At 41.0% G+C, this 18,283-nt stretch overlaps 1 protein-coding gene across 2 annotated transcripts in view; it reads right to left on the bottom strand.

The window, feature by feature from the left end:
- PPP4R3A (protein phosphatase 4 regulatory subunit 3A) overlaps positions 1–18,283 on the bottom strand; it is a 39,043-nt gene that overhangs the window by 3,602 nt on the left and 17,158 nt on the right. The window contains exons 4-12 of one of the 2 annotated variants that reach the window (XM_055131491.1): positions 15,839–16,456; positions 13,647–13,724; positions 13,457–13,573; positions 12,607–12,762; positions 9,919–10,050; positions 9,712–9,814; positions 8,336–8,494; positions 2,450–2,619; positions 328–470 (exon numbers count right to left, since the gene is read on the bottom strand). In XM_055131491.1, the coding sequence (XP_054987466.1) occupies positions 328–470; positions 2,450–2,619; positions 8,336–8,494; positions 9,712–9,814; positions 9,919–10,050; positions 12,607–12,762; positions 13,457–13,573; positions 13,647–13,724; positions 15,839–16,456 (1,676 nt within the window). The remainder of the gene's footprint in view (positions 1–327; positions 471–2,449; positions 2,620–8,335; positions 8,495–9,711; positions 9,815–9,918; positions 10,051–12,606; positions 12,763–13,456; positions 13,574–13,646; positions 13,725–15,838; positions 16,457–18,283) is intronic. The other variant, XM_055131492.1, reaches the window with a different exon arrangement.

Here is an 18,283-nt window from a genome sequence, read left to right as displayed (position 1 = left end):
GGGAGGGGCCTTAAAATAATGCTCAGGAGGTCTTGAGGGCCAACTGCTGGCAATATTCTAAAGCTGGTCAAACAGTTCAATGCCATTTGGGCTCAGCAGTGCAATTGTGTTGGGTCCAGTGATACCAAGGAACCAAACCCTGGGACCTCACGCCACAGAGCATAATGACCTACACCTTCAGGAAATCACTGACCTCACAATTCAGTCATCTATTTACACTGATCAAACTTTTGCTTACTATCTGCCATTTTCCTTCTCCCCTACCAAGCACACCACTACCAAACCCCAGGTCACTAAATAAACAGGTTCAAATATGTGGGAATTTACCTATCAAGCTTGGGATTATCTTGTCTTTCTCTTTGCTGTTCAAATCTCAGTTTCAATCCTTTAAATGTCTGTACATAATCTACATCTTCCAGGGCTTTCCAGTAATTTTCAATCACATGAGCAGTTAAAGATTTTATATCTTCCTATAGAAAGAGAATGATAACTTTAAAAAATAAAGGAAAATGGTAGGTTGAGCAAGATACAAAGACAACTGTAATAAATTCACAAACCCACTCAATTTAACTTCATAAAAGCCTCCAAATTTGCAGTCAAATGATGAAAACAGGAATAACATATTAGCACCTTCAAGAACCCCAGTTTTCAGTATACTCCATTAATTTTTCAAAGTGAGTGCCTACTAAGTGATTCTGATTTGGAACCTGGACAGATCATAAAATGAGCATGGATGGTATTGTTATCACTCTCACTGTCACTCCGCTGCTCATCAATTTACTCGAGCGGGCACCAGTAACGCCTCCATTGTGAGACTCGTTCTTACTGTTTCTGGCATATCCAATACGCCACGGGAGCTTGCCAGGCTTTGGCGTGCGGGCGAGATACTCTCAGGAGCTTGCCGGGCTCTCTGAGAGGGGCGTAGGAATCAAACCCGGGTCGGCTGTATGCAAGGCAAATGTCCTACCACTGTGCTATCGCTCCAGCCCGGTATTATTATATGAGTTTTTTCTTTCTTTTTTTCAGGTCATACCCAGTAATGCTCAGGGGTTCCTGCTGGCTCTGCGCTCAGGAATTACTCCTGGAGATGCTTGGGGGACCATATGAGATGCCAGGGATTGAACCCAGGACACCCGCATGCAAGGCAAACGCCCAAACCACTGTACTATCGCCCCACCCCCTATATGTCTTAATAATGCAATATACATGATAAAAAGACAAATTTTGTTATGTACACTTCATCACACCGTGTGAATTAGGGGGCCCATACCATCATTTAAAAAATAATTAAAAAAAATTTTTTGGGTGGGGAGAGTGCATACCCAGTGGTGCTCAAGGATTACTCCTGGCTCTGTGCTCAGGGCATGCTATAGGATGCTAGGGATCAAACCTGGGTTGGCTGTGTGCAAGGCAAACATCCCATCTATGGTACCACTGTTCCATTTTATTATTCTTAGAACCAAAACCAAACGAACAACAACAACAACAACAAAAAAACCCAGAACATGAGAGAGGAGATATTGTGTTTTAGGTATGAATGTTTTAGCCAAGGTTGGGAAAACTCAGAAAAGTCTTAAGTCACAAAACACAAAAGCAAACCACAGTATCAGGTGCTTGGGGGACCAAACCCAGGTTGGCCGCGTGCAAGGCAAATGCCCTACCAGCTGTATGATCGCTCCGCCCCCCCCCCCAAGGTCGTCTTGACAAGCATGCTCTCTCTCTCCTCCCCCTCCCCCCCTCTCTCCCCCTCCAAGCATGTGCCCCGCTGCCCGAGGTTCTGGTCCCTTCCCTCCATGTCCCCATGTCCCTTCTCTGGTGAGCTTTAGTATATCAGACTTGGGAGAGATTATCTGGAATAAACATGTTCCTGAGATTGCCGCATACAGTAACAGGCAATTAGGCTAAATAGAGGATAAACGGGAAGTCATTCCAGCATTAAGAGATATTCCCAATATTAGTGAAGGAAATCCAGTGTTCTTTCTGGCAAGGAACTGCACACCCAGGGCTAGAGAGACAGCAAAGGGCTGGAGGTTAACGACTTGCCTTGCATGCGATGGACCCTGGTTTGAATCTCCAGCACCACACACACACCCTGAGCAGCACAAGGGGTCATTACTGAGCACAGAGCAGGAAGAGCCCCCTCATTGGCCAGCAAAGAACTGTATACCCAAAACTGAACTGCATGTAGGCGAAAACCAAGCATTTAATTCTGAGATAATTTTTATCACAGTTAAAAAATATCCAATTGTAATTTTATACTCTTGATTGCCATAGTAGAATTAAATGAATTCATCATGCTGAGAAAGATGACTGTTCTTTAAGAAACTTGGAATTGAACCTCTAACAAGCTTTTGGCAACACTTGATTTTTTTTTAAACCAGATGCAGAATCTCAAGTCGAAATACTAAAACCAAAATTCAACTGAAAAAAAAAAAAACACAGAACCTACCACTCTAATAAATTCAAACATCTCTATTATGGCAGAGTTCATCAGATTGTAGCGGGATCCATTGTTGAGAAATGCTTTGACTACTGGTTCAAACAAAAAACTTTTCATTATGTAGCGATTGTAAAACTCATCTTTTAATCCAATAATCTTTCTCTTAAAACGAAGTGCACCTGAAACAGATATTGTTGTTGCAATTATATACCACACTTCTGTATTTCAGACTTAGAAAAAAACATCCATTTTACAAATAAAGTTCCTTGTGCAGTGAAACACTAGTTGAGTTTCCAGAAGTATGAACCTGAAGATAAGGGATCACAAAAGGGTTATCAGGAAAAGGTATTTTAAAATTAGTGTGTGTCATCATAAGATACAAGTCTTCTAGCATCAGAAAAAAATTTCTAGAAGTTGCTAATGACCAAAATATACTTTATGACTGAAATAAAAGCTAAGGGTTAAAAGCGCATTATCCTTTCATACTCTTTAAGATGACATTCGTTTATGTATACCTTAAAAATAGAAAAGCCATTTGTTTTATTTGGGCAATCCACTGTATAATTATTTTTGGACACTCTTGTTATGTATCAGAATTATTTGTGGACGTTTGTATAAAACCACAAAAATCTGCCAGACCCAAAATTTGCCTTCCCATCGTTTATTCAAATTGGAGAAAAAAAAAAAAGTAGTTCTTTATGCTTATTGTAGCGAGTATGCTTTTTAAATGTTTTCTAGTTTTCATTTTTGTAATCAGGCTTTAACTTACAGATTAAAAGGTATATTTACATCCTGAGGTATGGAGAGTTAAGTCACCATTCATCAAGATCCAAATATACTCGACAACTAGACTTCAACAAAGCCCTCTTTATCTAGGTGGGATTACCAGTAAGTTAATGCCCCAGTTACTGTAAACAGTTCAAAAAAGCATACTCACTTCATGCAGTCACATCGTCTTCGGTTGGCAAGATTAAATATTGTGTTTGTATTTTGATTTCTTTGGAGATCATGGAAGTGGCCCGTTAAATTGCCAATTTGTTATTAATCAAGTCCTTCATGAGCAGGTAGCCAGGCAACCATGCTGACACGGTTTCTGGGTGGGAAGGCAGAGGAGTAAAGCAGCTCAATTTTTCTTTAGATGGCAGAAAAGAGGTCCACAAGTGAATGCCCAATTAGGTACAGTTGACTATAAACTGCCTTAACAATGCAACTTATTTAACAGTGTCTCTTTAGAGACACTCTGGGCAGGGAATTTCAAATGTTTATAGAATTGTAATTGCATTTTATTTTTTTAAACTACTATTTCAAATATAGAAGCATGGTGAAATAAGACATTTTAAACATGAGGCATCCTTCTGTGTATTAAGTCAAAATCTAAAAAGAATTTAATTACCCAAAAACCATGATCTTAAAAGTTTGGTGGGCTTATTTTTTTTAACAAAAGATTTCTTTATAAAGAAACTTAGGCTTTTCCATTTGTTAAGAATGAAAATGAATACCAAAGAGGCCAAACTAAGATTTTAGTAATTAAGGCAAAAGCTATTCTTACAAATTGGTACTTCAATTCTGCAGGTTTTGTGAAGACTTGTGCCCTACTGGAACACACACTCATGTTCAACCTTTTTTTTTTTTTTTGCAGTTTCTAGATAAGCAAAGCAAACTCCCTTTTTAAAATTCACTGACAACAGGAATGCAGTTCTGTCTAGAAACTGATGATTCAGAGAGTAGCTCTGAAGATCTTGTTTTTGCTGCTTTTCTTTATGTGCCTCCAAGAATTTAAGAACTAGGATTTTCCACTCAAATACTTCCCCATAAAAGAAAATTGCCTCAAAAAAAATCCAACTTCTACTCCCCCTCCCCCTTTTTGGGTCACACCCAGCGGGGTTACTCCTGGCTCTGCACTCAGGAATTACTCCTGGCGGTGCTTGGGGGACCATATGGGATGCTGGGGATTGAACCCGGGTTGGCTGCGTGCAAGGCAAACTCCCTCCCCGCTGTCCTATCGCTCCGGCCCCCAAACTTCTACTTTTTACTATTAGTAAAAAGTTGCTCTCAAATGTACCAGTAAATTCTATGAAGTTGCTCAAAGAAAACAAAAGTATCTGAGACAGATCAAACTGGCATAACCATAGAATTTTCAATGTAAAGTGCATTCTGCTTCCACTTCTATCTATAACTTCCATTAACATGGCAGGATTTCCTTTAGTTTCAATCATTTCTAAAACAAAATAATTCATCTCCACATTATACGACATGAGACTTCATGCTCATACAGTAAAGCTTAACACTGTCTCATGTGATTAATGACAACGGAATCAACAGTGATTAAAGCATCTTAACAAAAACACTTTTATTCCTATCATAGACTGCCATCTTTGAACAAAAACAGAAAAACCCAGACAACATGCAAGTATGGCGTAAGGTTAGTAATTACTGACAAGACCGATAAAATGAGAGTAGTAAAACTGATAGGTATGCTATGGATATATGCACACAGAAGTAATCTATAAAGACTACATTTGGAGAAGACTGGTGTCATCCATAGAATATCAAGTAAGGATACTATTAAGCAGCATTTAACCACTTACCACGATCTTCTGTTTTAACAAGTGGGCATCTAAATTTATACAACTCTTTAAAAAAAAATACACATACATATATGAAAACACCTAGTATTTTATGTTTTTCCTTTTAAGACCAAAATGGCGTAAGTACCCTCAATTACATACTTAGTTTTCCTTTTTTCCCCATTTTTTCTTCTCGTTTTTTGGGTTAGTTTTCGGGCCACACCTGGCAATGCTCAGGGCTTATTCTTAGTTCTGACTCGGGAATCTCTCCTGGCAGGCCCGGGGAGACATGAGATGGAGGGGCTGGGACCCGTGCTGCACATGTGCAAGGCTAATGCCCTACCTATCCGCTGGGCTATCTCTCCAGCCCAGTTTGTTTTCTTTCATACGCTCTTGGCAAAAGTCCTATAATGGGGCCGGAGAGAGCATAGCAAGTGCCTTACCTGCACGATTTCTCAGCTCTGTGTTGTTTCTGCACCGCAGCTGGTAGTACTCAGTGCATATTCCTGGAGTACTATCACCCTGGCCCCGGCCCTGTATTTAAATTTTATATGATTATGCCCCCCCGTTGAATTTAGTTCTTTAATAAGTGCAGGTTTTAATCACCTCAATTTTCCTAGCTACATGATAACCAAGACATATGTGTTATTCACTGACTCAATATATATAAAAACCTTCAAATCATTAAGATACAGCATCACTGTTATCACTGTCATCGATTTGCTGAAGCAGGCACAGTAACGCCTTCATTCCGAGACTTGTTACTGTTTTTGGCATATTGAATACGCCTCAGGTAGCTTGCCAGGCTCTGCCGTGCGGGCGAGATACTCTCAATAGCTTGCTGGGCTCTCCGAGAGGGGCGGAGGAATTGAACCCAGGTCATCTGCGTGCAAGGCAAACACCCTACCTGCTGTGCTATCGTTCCAGTCCTAAGATATAATAGGTGTCATAAATTCATTGAAATGGACTGTTTATCATTTATTATTATTATTTTCTTGCTTTTTGGGTCACACCTGGCTCTGCACTCAGGAATTACTCCTGGCAGTGCGCAGGGGACCATATGGGATGCTGGGGATTGAACCCAGGTTGGCCACGTGCAAGGCAAACGCCCTACCGGCTGTGCTATTGCTCCAGCCCCATCATTTATTAAACTTTTAAATTTCTGTTCGGACTTCCTTCAGACAAAAAATTCTATTATGTGAAAGAACTATTCCAAGAAGCATTCTGAACTCTTCTAAATTCTGTCTTTGCTCCTTCCTAAATTTTCACTTTTGCTCTGATGAATGTAAAACTGACACACTGAATTTATTTTTGCTGTCACTTGCAATCTAGAATAATGCCAAGTGCTATTATGTTACCCTTTCAGTAACTGTAACCTCAAAGTGGAGCAACTGAAACTGACCGCATATGTTCTATACAAGGTAAACAACAGTTATAATCATCACTCCATAGAATGTTTAACAAAGGACATCTAGCTTTATTATTATTATTTTTTTTTGGGGGGGGGGGGAGCACACACAACAGTGCTTGAGACAATGCAATGCTGGTGACTGAAGCCAGGCCTTCAACAAGCAAAACATGTGCTCTGATCCTCTGTGGTGCTCCTGGGCTCTTTCATTACTAATTTTTGTTTTGGGGCCACACTTGGTGTGTTTAGGGGCTAATCCTGGTTCTGTGCTTAAGTCGAGGCAGCCACGTCATCTCTGGGGGGTGCTTGGGAGGGTAGAGGGGTGACCATGTGGTGCCAGGGACTGAACCTAGGCCTCCTGCATGCAAAGCATGCCACGCTCAGTCTGCTGAGATGCTTTGTTTTGGGGACACACCCAGACATGCTCAGGCTGACTCCTGGCTGAGAGCTCAGGATCACTCCTGGCAGTGCTTCAGGGACCACATGGGATGCTGAGGACTAAAACCCAGGTCAGAAATGTGCAAGGCAAATGCCCTACCTGCTGTACTATCTCTCCTGACCCATCAAATAATATTTAAAAAAAAAAAAGTTAACAGAAGAATGTCTATAATACAGCACTATCATCCCATCGTTCATCGATTTGCTCGAGCGGGCACCAATAAATAACATCTCCATTGTGAGACTTGTTACTGTTTTTGGCATATCGAATACACCACGGGTAGCTTGCTGGGCTCTCCGAGAGGGACGGAGAAATCAAACCCGGGTCAGCCATGTGCAAGGCAACTGCCCTACCCGCTGCGCTAATCACTCTAGTCCTATAATTTGTTTAAAAAAAAAAAAAAAAGTTGAATAAAACAAGCTGGAAAAACATTAAATGTTGTCTATTCAGGACTCTAGTAGGTGATTATGCCTTTTAACAACAACAAAAACAACCAATCTTCAACTAAGAAGCAAAAATGTAGGAGAATTGCCAACAGGTATCTCTTATTAAGGCTCTAAATTTCACCTACCAACTTACCAGAGAAAACCGGTGCTTTTACTTTCAATTCAGAAGGTTCTCATGAGAACAGTCATCTTTTGAAAAATCTACACTAGAAGAACTATGTATTATCCCCATACAGGCTACATACTGTTAGTTTTTTTTTTTTCCTTAAAAATACAACCTTTAAGATGGTATACGTGGGTGTAGTGTTTACAGATTGGATATGGTCACCATGGTAGTGTGCCTGCCGCCTCTATTCTAAAGCAACAAAGCTAACACAATATAATAAAGCAAATACATTTTAGCAAATCTTGGAGGGAAGTACCCGTGGAAATAATGACTAAATCATTTGCAGACATCTGAGTTTGCATTTATTCTGTAACACAGAATGGTTTTGGGGAACTCAGTACCATTATACGTTTTCCAAATTACATAACCATTCTTGATTGAGTAGGAGACTGCAGTCTAATGAACACCAATATATTTTGGGGGGTGGGTGGGGAGTCATATCTGGCAATGCTCAGGGGTTAGTTCTGGCTCTGCACTCAGGGATCACTTCTGGTAGTGGCTCAGGTGCCATATGGGAAGCTGGGGATTGAACCCAGGTCAAATGTGTGCAAGATAAGCACCCTACCCACTGAACCTTCTCTCTGGCCCCAAAACATTTAATTTTTAATTGATACACCAAAGTCAAAAGTGGGAAAAAGCCCCCACAACAACCCAAATAAAAACTACCTGAGACCAAACTATCAAAAATTTAATTTGAAAATAGAAGTACTTTAATATTTTATAATAGTAATACCTGCTAAAAATTGTGGGAGAACTACATAATCAGTATAGTTTATTAGACTCTCGGATGCCTGACCTAAAAATCAGTGTATTTTCTTCTCAGACCATAATGCACTGTAACAGACAATTCTACCTACAGTAACACTTACACAATGCTAGGAAAGCGTGCCTTGACGCCATCAGGACAAGCACTCTCCGGAGGATGTCCTTATTAATAATGTAGTTCTTTATGTGGTAGGTATGATGCTCCACACAAAACGTTAGCAATTCCAACACAAGTGCCAACAACTGAGCTGTTTGAAAATCATCTAAAATAAACCAAAAAAAGGACATTTAATGACATTTTTTTCTCTATTTTAAGAATCCAGATGTCAATCAAGTTAAATCCTTGTATCAAGCTACCCAGAAACAAAACAAAAAGTTAAGGAAACAGTAACAAGTATTTTTTGAATGCTGCCATGTACCAAACATCATTTAATTCAAACAACTATACCTGTGAGAAATTAGTTTCAGAAGACCCATGGCTGAATTGTTTTGGTAAGGCACAGAAGGGATGCAATGCTGTTAGATATGCTTTTACCCAAGTGAAAGAATGTCCTACCATCCCGGCATCTCAACAGAGAGATGCATGGATCGCCAGAGATCTTATCAGAAACTACTTGGTTTCTACTACTCTGACTCCAGTGTTGGTACCTCCTTTACCACACCCGAAGCCCAGTGCAGTACAATCACTGGTTTATCATGCTCCCTCGCCAGGCAGCAAACCTGACATTCTTCACGCCCTACTACATAACCCTCCCTTATGGACTACACAGCAAAAGGCACCAATGAACCACACAATGAACTTCTAATGTGTGCTGTATTACACGTGAGCTTGGAGAGAAGCCTCAGACTTACCTACAACAAATAAAAGAATAAAGGAAAAGTGTTTTCTAAACTTGATTCTCGAGTGAGTATGAGAGAGTGAGCATGTACGTGTGTGGTTTAATATTGCTATAATTATGTAAGTTGCTATATGCTGATAAATCATACTATATTCTCAAAATGTCAACATTTTCCCAATGAAGACCCCACAACTTACTTTCTAAACACACAAAAACAGTTTAACTTTAGCTTCAGTAGTACAGTGAAGTATAAATAACTTAGTTTATACTTTAAAAACACTTTTCATACTGTTATATTTCATCTATATAAATGCAAAAATACAAATGTGTCCACAAAATATAGAAACAATAATATAATATTTTTGTTTATTAGTTCTATATGGCAAACAAATGGTTTGAACCATTCTTTTTTTTTCTTTTCTTTTTGCGCTACACTTGGCGAGGCACAGGGGTTACTCCTGGCTCATGCACTCAGGAATTACTCCTGGCAGTGCTCGGGGGACCATATGGGATGCTGGGAATCGAACCCGGGTTGGCTTCATGCAAGGCAAACGCCCTACCCGCTGTGCTATCGCTCCAGCCCCTTGATGACTCTTAATAACACTCTAAGTCTCAGAATTCAAGAGTCTCTGGTATCTTACCTTTGCTAGGTTTGTCTTCTGTTGTGTTTGCCAGTAACGGAGCAGTGAGGACATGCATACAGTGCTTATAGAAGAAACCCAGAAACTCAGTCTTTTCTGTTTTCTAAGGGATTAAAAACACTTTCATGAGCGTTAACCGCATTGGGTCCTATCCTCCATAAAAAAATAAAGACTGTTATGAAAAGGAGAAAAACACCTATGGCTTACGTTGGCCGTAGCTAACATGTTCTCTGGATCAACTAAAGTTCGAAGCAGGCCCATAAGTTGGACTGCTCCTCCAAGTTCAGGGTCTGTATCACAAATCATATGCTCTATGATGAGGTTGATGAGCAAAATATCCTGGTGTGAAAAATAAACATAGTTAGAAGCACTTACAAAGACTGAAAAGGCACATACAATAAAACATCATACCTATCCCTAATAAAAACTCCCTTCTGAATAAAGTTAATGGGCCTTACTAGGTTTATGGCCTTGACTCTAAGCACACCAGGGGCCAGAGACAGCACAGTAGCGAGGGGCATGCTAGGCATGTGCCGACCTAGCCCAACTCCTGGAACACAAGGTCACTCAAGCATCATATGACCTGGTCCCAGCAGTCCTGCAGTTTCAGAGGATACAAACAGCACTGAATCCTCAAACTCCAGTACTGAACTGCCAAGACAGTTTCCCACTATCACTGGGAAGAAGCTTGGAACCCCCTGAGCACTTCCTGGGAGCACTCTATCCAACAGCAAAACTATTTAACTACAATTGGTAGCAGTCTTCTATTTTCACTAATAGTTCCTACATATGGCAAAAGATAAATATTTCCCATATATAGAATAAAATAAAGTTTTCATTTAAAATAAATTTAAGAGAAAATAGCTGAATGTCAGAAATTAAGAAAAATAGTATCTAAATATTTACAGAGCAAAGAGGTGAAGAGATTTCAATCCTAGAAAACTGAGTGCTAGTTTTCTTAAAGCTACTGTTCTTGGTCCAAGGAGTACAGGAGTAGGATTCAGCAAGAAAAATCCCTATCTTATCTCTAAATGCAATGGCAGGATGAAAATGCAGACAATACATGGAAATAATAATAAACTATACTGGTCAAAAGGTCTAACATATATGAATACTGTATTACTAAGTCACGGAGCCAACAAAAATAGCATTTCACTTTTAGTCATAAAGAAAATTTGGTTCTCAAGATAGTTTTAACTTATTTTTCTGCGTGTGTGTTGGGGGAGGGTGCTCCCGGGATGCCAGAAAGGGCTGGGAATCTAACAGGGGCTGGCTGTACGTAAGGTTTTAACCCCTGCAATCACTCTCTCCAGTCTCAGGATTATTTTTGTGGCTGTTTTTGTGCCACACCTGGCAATGCTCAGGAGTTACTCCTGTCTCAGAACTCAGGTATCACTCCTGGTGGTGCTTGGGGACCATGTGGGACACTGGGGATTAAGTGTGTCCATTTGTGTGCAAGGTAAGTGCCCGACCCACTGTACTATCTCTCGGGTCCAAGACTGGACTATTTTAAAAAAAACTGAAACGTGACAAAACATTCACAGTTCACGCTGGCACCAGTTTTCTGCACCTACCCTGACACTACAGTTAAAAAAAAAAAAAAAAAACCAAACCTGTGAAATATAAGCTTAACTACTGTATCCCACTTCATTCTGATGTAAAATACTGATGAGTATTTTAAGTCACTCTAGGTCACACCCTGCCCTGGCAGTGCTCGGGTGACCATACTCGGTGCGGGAAATCTAACCTGGGTCAAGCTGCTGTGACAAACAGTAACTGCTATTCTATGTCTCTGGACCCTTGCTTCTTTGCCACATCCAGCTATGAGCAACACTTACTACCACAGGGGCTCGAGGGACCATGGTGTGCTGGTGGACTGACCTGGGTCGGCAGCATGCAAGACAAGCACCCTACCTGTTGTACTGTCTCTCCAACCCCTCTGTTTATATTTAAGTAAAACATTTTTTCCCTAAGATTTTAGGAGGGAAATCGGGAGAAGGAAAGAGTAAGAAGTACTGGCTTAATTATCTGAATGAGAGCCCACATTTAGGGCTGCCACACGAGGTAGGCATCCATACTCAGGAGTGTCCTTCACATAACTAGGACATTCTTCCATCTACTGAAAAGCTGCAGTTTTAAACACGAGGATACCTTCTCTCCTGTGGCTAGGTGTTAAAGAAAGTATCCCAAGTGGCCAAAGTATCCAAGTGGGGTGTGGGGGGGGGGGTAGAAAGTACTCCAAGTCATTTCCCAGGGACTATGTTTCATTCCGACTACTCTTTGGGCCATACCCAATTTGTGCTCAGCCATCACTACCAGTGTGTTCGGGGACACACAGGGTGCAGGGGACCAAACCTAGGCTCACTGCACAAGGCAAGCACCTTATCCGCTTGTCCTCTCACTTCTCCTTGGTTTCATTCTTAATTTTGAGAACATATCACCAACAAAGTCAGTAGTAAGTTGTAGGTAATAACTCATTATTCCATATATGAAAGAAGTGGTTTAGTAAAATGACTTAGAAAAGCTCACAGACTATGTTACTGTTAGAAGTTAAAAGCTTCCTCTGGACTGGGAAGATGGCTCAAAGGGCAAGAGTACATGCTCTGCATGCAGGAACCCGGGTTTAATCCCTAGTACAGCACATTCTATGAACATCTCTGGGAGGAACCCCGAAGCCCACAAAAGGAAAACTGATCTCAAAAAACCTGAAAAATAAAAACCTTAATAATAGTCACTGCTTTAAGACAATTTTCAAACTGAGACTGGGGCCAATTTAGGGGGGGAAGGCCATTTGAGAAAGGCTACAATTTTCCCAAACATTAACTCTTTACATCTTTAAAAACTAACAGTCACAGCTCCCCATGTATATTTACTATGAGTACAAATAATATTTACCTTGTTGTTTATTTTTTGCTCTGTTAACTTCTTACTTACATCATCATTCTGCTGTGCCTCCTGCATGACAAACTCTCGTACCATGGACGGATTATATTCAACCAAGTATGAGAATATATCAGTAGCAGCACTTCGCACCTGCGTGTCATCCATACCCTGCAGAAAAAGAGCACCCAATCCTCTTATACTGACATGCATACATGCATTGGAACCAATGGCTATGTAAATCCCAAACCAAATAAAGAGGAAATATGGGGGCGAGGGAAGGGGCTTTTTGGGTCACACTCAGAAATGCTCACAGGTTACTCCTGTCTTGCACCCAGGAATTAACTCCTGGCAGTGCTCAGGGGACCCTATGGGATGCCGGGGATCAAACCCTGGTCGGCCTGGGTTAAACAAAAACTAAAAAACAAATGACATGCGGGGGCTGGAGCAATAGCACAGCGGGTACGGCGTTTGCCTTGCACGCGGCCAACCCGGGTTCAATTCCCAGCATCCCATATGGTCCCCAGAGCAGCACCAGGGGTGGTTCCTGAGTGCAGAGCGAGGAGTAACCCCTGTGCATCGCCAGGTGTGACCCAAAAAGAAAAGAAAAGAAAAGAAAAGAAAAGAAAGAAAGAAAGAAAGAAAGAAAGAAAGAAAGAAAGAAAGAAAGAAAGAAAGAAAGGAAAAACCCACAAATGACATGCCATGTAATTTTCCCATTCCAACTTTTGTGTGCAAGGCAAATGCCCTACCCACTGTACTCTAGCCCCTAAAATTGTACTTTTATTCCCATTTACTTTCCTACTACTCTTATTTCAAAACTTACAAGAATTTAATTTTTGTAAATTAAAGGAAATACACTTACAAGGATGACTTCTAGAGCTGGTAGTATGCCCATGTTTGACAATGTCTTGAAAAAAGCATCTCTGTTTTGAGGCTGTAGCGTTTGGGAAAACGCACAGAATTCTTTTAAGAAGTTAACCTAAAATTAGAAAAAAATGAGTGAGTGTAAAATCTTTATTAGTCTTGCAACCTTCATAATACCAATCACTTACCAATTCCTGCCTCTTTTCCTCATCTGTTGCTTCATCCGTTAATTGTGCAAACAAATCCGTCAGAAACTTTTCATCTTCCTATGCAAAGGGTACATTTGTTAATATTAGAGCTATATTAACATATAATTTCAAGATAATAAAATGATATGCTATGTGGGGCCAGAATGATAGGATAGGGTGACAGCCTTACAAGTGGCTGGGATCAACCCCCAGCCTCCAATATGGGCCCCTGGGCACCAACAGGAGCACTGAGTGCAGAGCCAGGAGTAACTTCCGAGAACTGCAGGGTAAGAACCAAAAAGCCACAAAAAACAAAATAAAACAAAACAAACAAAACCAAATGACATGCCACAATTTTCCCATCCCAGTAGGACTTAGAAGTTGATCATGTCATTCTCACAGTGTCATGGCCACCAAGAAACAAAGGAGGTGTCCAAGGGTTAGATTTTTAGATAAATCTGTTCCACTTAGACTATCCACACATGACAGGGTATCACTGAGAAGGCCTTTGACACTCTGATGACACAAATGCAAAGGATGGCTCAATTTGTAGATATCTTAATTCTATGTTTTGGGCACATTCCTCAAAATTGCTCTCTAGAAATTCCTATGCAGGTACCCTTAAGCCCAGACCTGAGAAACTGAGCACACTGCGACAAAACAAAACACGACCCTGGAGAATTCAACACGCAGTTATTTATGGTGTGTGTGTGTGTGTGTGTGTGTGTGTGTGAGTGAGTTGTAGCTGTTGTTGTTGGTGGTGGTGTGTGGTCATACCCAGCAATGCTCAGGGGTTACTCCTGACTGCACTCAGGAATCACTCCTAGTGTTGTTTGGGGAACCATATGGAATGCCAGGGATTGAACCTGGGCTGGTCATGTGCAAGGTAAATGCCCTAACCGCTGTATTATCACTCCGGCCCCAGCAACAAGCAATCCTTAACATTAAAAAACATTGGGGCTGGAGTGATAGCACAGCGGGTAGGGCGTTTGCCTTGCATGCAGCCAACCCGGATTGATTCCCAGCATCCCATATGGTCCCTTGAGCACCGCCAGGAGTAATTCCTGAGTCAGAGCCAGGAGTAACCCCTGTGCATCATCAGGTGTGACCCAAAAAGCGAACAAAACAAATGCTTAGGGGCCAGTACAGTGGGTAGAGCATTTGCCTTGCATACAGCTGACACAGGTTCCGATCCCTGAGCACAGTTGGGTGTAGCCCCAAAACCAAAGTAAGAAGATTAAAAACAAATCCCCTCCCATGCTTAACAGTCTTACACTCAATGCTTTACATGTGTGATTTTAATCTTCAAATGACTCTACAGGCTAGTCACTAATATTCTTTTAATCAGCAAACCCAGGCTGGCGTGATAGTACAGTAGATAACGTGCTTGTAGGCCCATCTGGGTGCTATGACTAGTTTCTGAGCACCTACGAGTAAATTCAAAAATCCCAAAATCCGAAGAGGGAAAGTGGGAATCAGGAAAAATAAAATGTGAATAGAGCAAGAGACTTGCCCAGTTCACACTGTTGTTTATTGACAGAACTGAAATGTATATTTACATCAAATTTTCCCACGAAAATGTATTCCAGTAGAAGAAAAGTGGGCAATTATTTGCTGGCATCTGCTATTCCCTTAATCTTAAAATTGGGTATTCAACATTATCATTAGCTGGGATATCTATAAATTCCTCAAGAATTTACATTCTACATTTAATGATATGCCAGAGTTTAATTTTCTTTCCTCTTCCATTATTTTCTATTCTATAAACAACAGTTCACACTCCTAATATTCTACACATTCAATCACTCCTGAAGATCATTCCTTCATTCCTTTTTCTTTTTACTTATTTTTGGGCGAAACAATAAATGGTTCACAGGATTTTTTCTCCTGGTTATATGGTCAGGGATTAATCCTGGTACTGCTGGGGTCAGCATCTGGGGTGTAAGGCATGCACCCTAACCACTGTACTATTGCTCTAGTCCCGTTTTTCCCTCCCAACTTCATCACCTTCCTTAACCCAAACACATCATACTACGCATCTCCTGGAACATTGCCAAAATTCTTGCTGACAGAAACGTAAACTTGTATATCAAAAAAACCCACTAAAACTATCTATTAAACATAACAATTTAACAATTTAAGTGTTATCAATCAAGATTTAACTTTTTAAGTAGGAAAAAAGGATAACATACCTGTAACATACCAACAATTTCTACCTTATTGAAAAATATAAAGGAGTGAAGTGTTGACAACATATTTTCTTCAAAGACTGAAGGGGTAGGTAGAACCATATCTTGTATATACTGAACTCTGTATGTCTGATGAATCTTTTGTTTCAGCTCAGGATCTGATATGGGAATCACTTCTTTGAACTTAGCTGTTTTTGTTAGAAATTCCCTGTGTTTTCGTGGTTGTGATAAAGCAGGATCATATTCTAAGCATCCAATGACGTCCATTATACATTCCTCAGAAAACATGACTTCGAAAAGAGCAGTTCGGTTCAAGAGGAATATACCTTTGATAATTTCATACAAGTGGTGTAGTCCTTCAATGTTCTCCAAATCCTCACACACGTGAAAAAGCTCCAAGAGCTTTTTAATATAACCCTCATTTTCCAGTGCTAGTGCAAGTTTTTCACGACGAAGCGGGGAAGGTAAAGACGATGCCACAAGTTCAGCAATCTCCTCAAGGCGACTTAATTCACAAGATGGCAATTCTAAACCTGGTGATGACATATCATCAAAACGCTCTTCTTCAGATTCATCTACAAGGTCCTGAGTGATGTCCACTGAAGGGTCCTTTCCTTGAACCTATTGAATAAGATTTAAAAAAGCTGACGAAATATAAGCTAGCAAATATGAACAATATTCTTAGATGAAAGTGAAATTATAATAGTTATTTCCAAATTTAAGTCTCTTCAAATGATGCAAATGCCACCTGTTCACAAGTAACCAAATACTTTGAATTTTAACTTCATCAGAAATGGAAAGAGCTTCATCAGAAAGTTCAGATTTTACCAGCAAGAGAAACATTCTAACAGGAGACCAACTGGGGTGCTGAGATTGAACCTGGGTTAGCCACATGCAAGGTCAGTGCCTTACCTATGGTACTATCTCTCCAGCCCCTCAACTCCCTAAGGTAGGACTTCACAAGACAAAACCTCGAGGAAGCTGCTATAAACTATAAAGAGTGTGAAGAAAGCAGTTTAAATGAGAAGGTCAGGGAGACAGTTCAAAGAATACAGCATGTTGACCTGGGCTCCAGCAGGAAAAGCATACCAACGCCCTGGGCCTGACCTCTCCATGGTTTCCCCAAGCATCAAGCCAGGAGTAGCAATGCCAGATGTGGCCTAGAATCAAACCAAGCTACAGATGTATAAAATATAAATAGTAGAAAAATTATACACGGCAAAGGTAAATAATGTCTCCACACTCTAGCTTTGGGACTGGAGGAGTAGTGCAGTGGGGAGGGAATTTGCCTCGCACACAGCTGATCCGGGTATGATTCCTGGTATTTCATAGGGTCCCCCTGAGGGCAGAGTCAGGAGTAACCCCTGAGCATCTCTGGGTGTGATCCCAAAGGCAAACCAACCAACCAACCAACCAACCAACGCCCCGCCCCTGCCCAAGGAGCACCCTGGAACTTCAGCCAAAAACCATCCAAAGCGAAGGCTGACACTAGCCAAACCTAGTCACAGCTGGTCTTAGAAACTCAATTACTCCTGGCGGCGCTGGGGGACCATATGGGATGCTGGGAATCGAACCCGAGTTGGCTACGTGCAAAGCGTACGCCCTACCCACTGTGCTATTGCTCCAGCCCTTTGGAATCATATTAAGCAATGCTCCAGGGTTATTCGGGGCTCTTACGACTTAAAATTCTGTGTGTGTTTTTTTTAAACAGATAATCTGACACAGAGGTTGGTTAACATCTACAGCTGGCACCTACCCACAAAATTTCTGATTTAATAGATCTGGGATGGACAAATCTCAACCTGTATCTATATCCATTACCAGGCCATGTCCCTTCTGCTGGTCTGAGAACCACACTGCTAAGAAATAGTAAACTGCACAAGATTATTTTCCAGAGAAAATATGGAGGGGCAAAAAATCCTGAAGCAGCAATGGTCTAAAGGATAAAGGAGTCCATAAGAATATGGGGGCCAGAGTGATAGCACAGCGGGTAGGGTGTTTGCCTTGCACGCAGCCGACCTGGGTTTGATCCCCGGCATCCCATATGGTCCCCCATGCATTGCCAGGAGTAATTCCTGAGTGCAAAGCCAGGAGTAATCCCTGAGCATCGCTGGGTGTGACCCAAAAAGAAGAAGAAGAAAAGAAAAAAAAAAAAAAAAAGAATGGCTCCAGCAATACACAAAAAGTATATTCACAATAAAACATGGTTATGTTATAAAAACGAAGAAATAGTTACCACGGAGTTATAAAATCAATCAAGAACACTAAAGATGAAGCTGCAGGGACAGCCATGAGTCACTCTACCGAGCAAAGTGATTTTAGATTGCCTTGCATGAAGCTGATGAGTATTCAATCCCCGGCAACCTCTGAGCCTACCAGGAGTAATCCCTGAGGAGAGACAGGAATAAACTCTGAGCACTGCTGGGAGTGACCCCAAAATAAAACGAA

This window comes from Sorex araneus, chromosome 3 (assembly GCF_027595985.1).
Source record: "Sorex araneus isolate mSorAra2 chromosome 3, mSorAra2.pri, whole genome shotgun sequence".
NCBI lineage: Eukaryota > Metazoa > Chordata > Mammalia > Eulipotyphla > Soricidae > Sorex > Sorex araneus.
The sequence above is the reverse complement of the archived record's forward strand: the minus strand, read 5'-3'. Positions and strand labels throughout refer to the sequence as shown.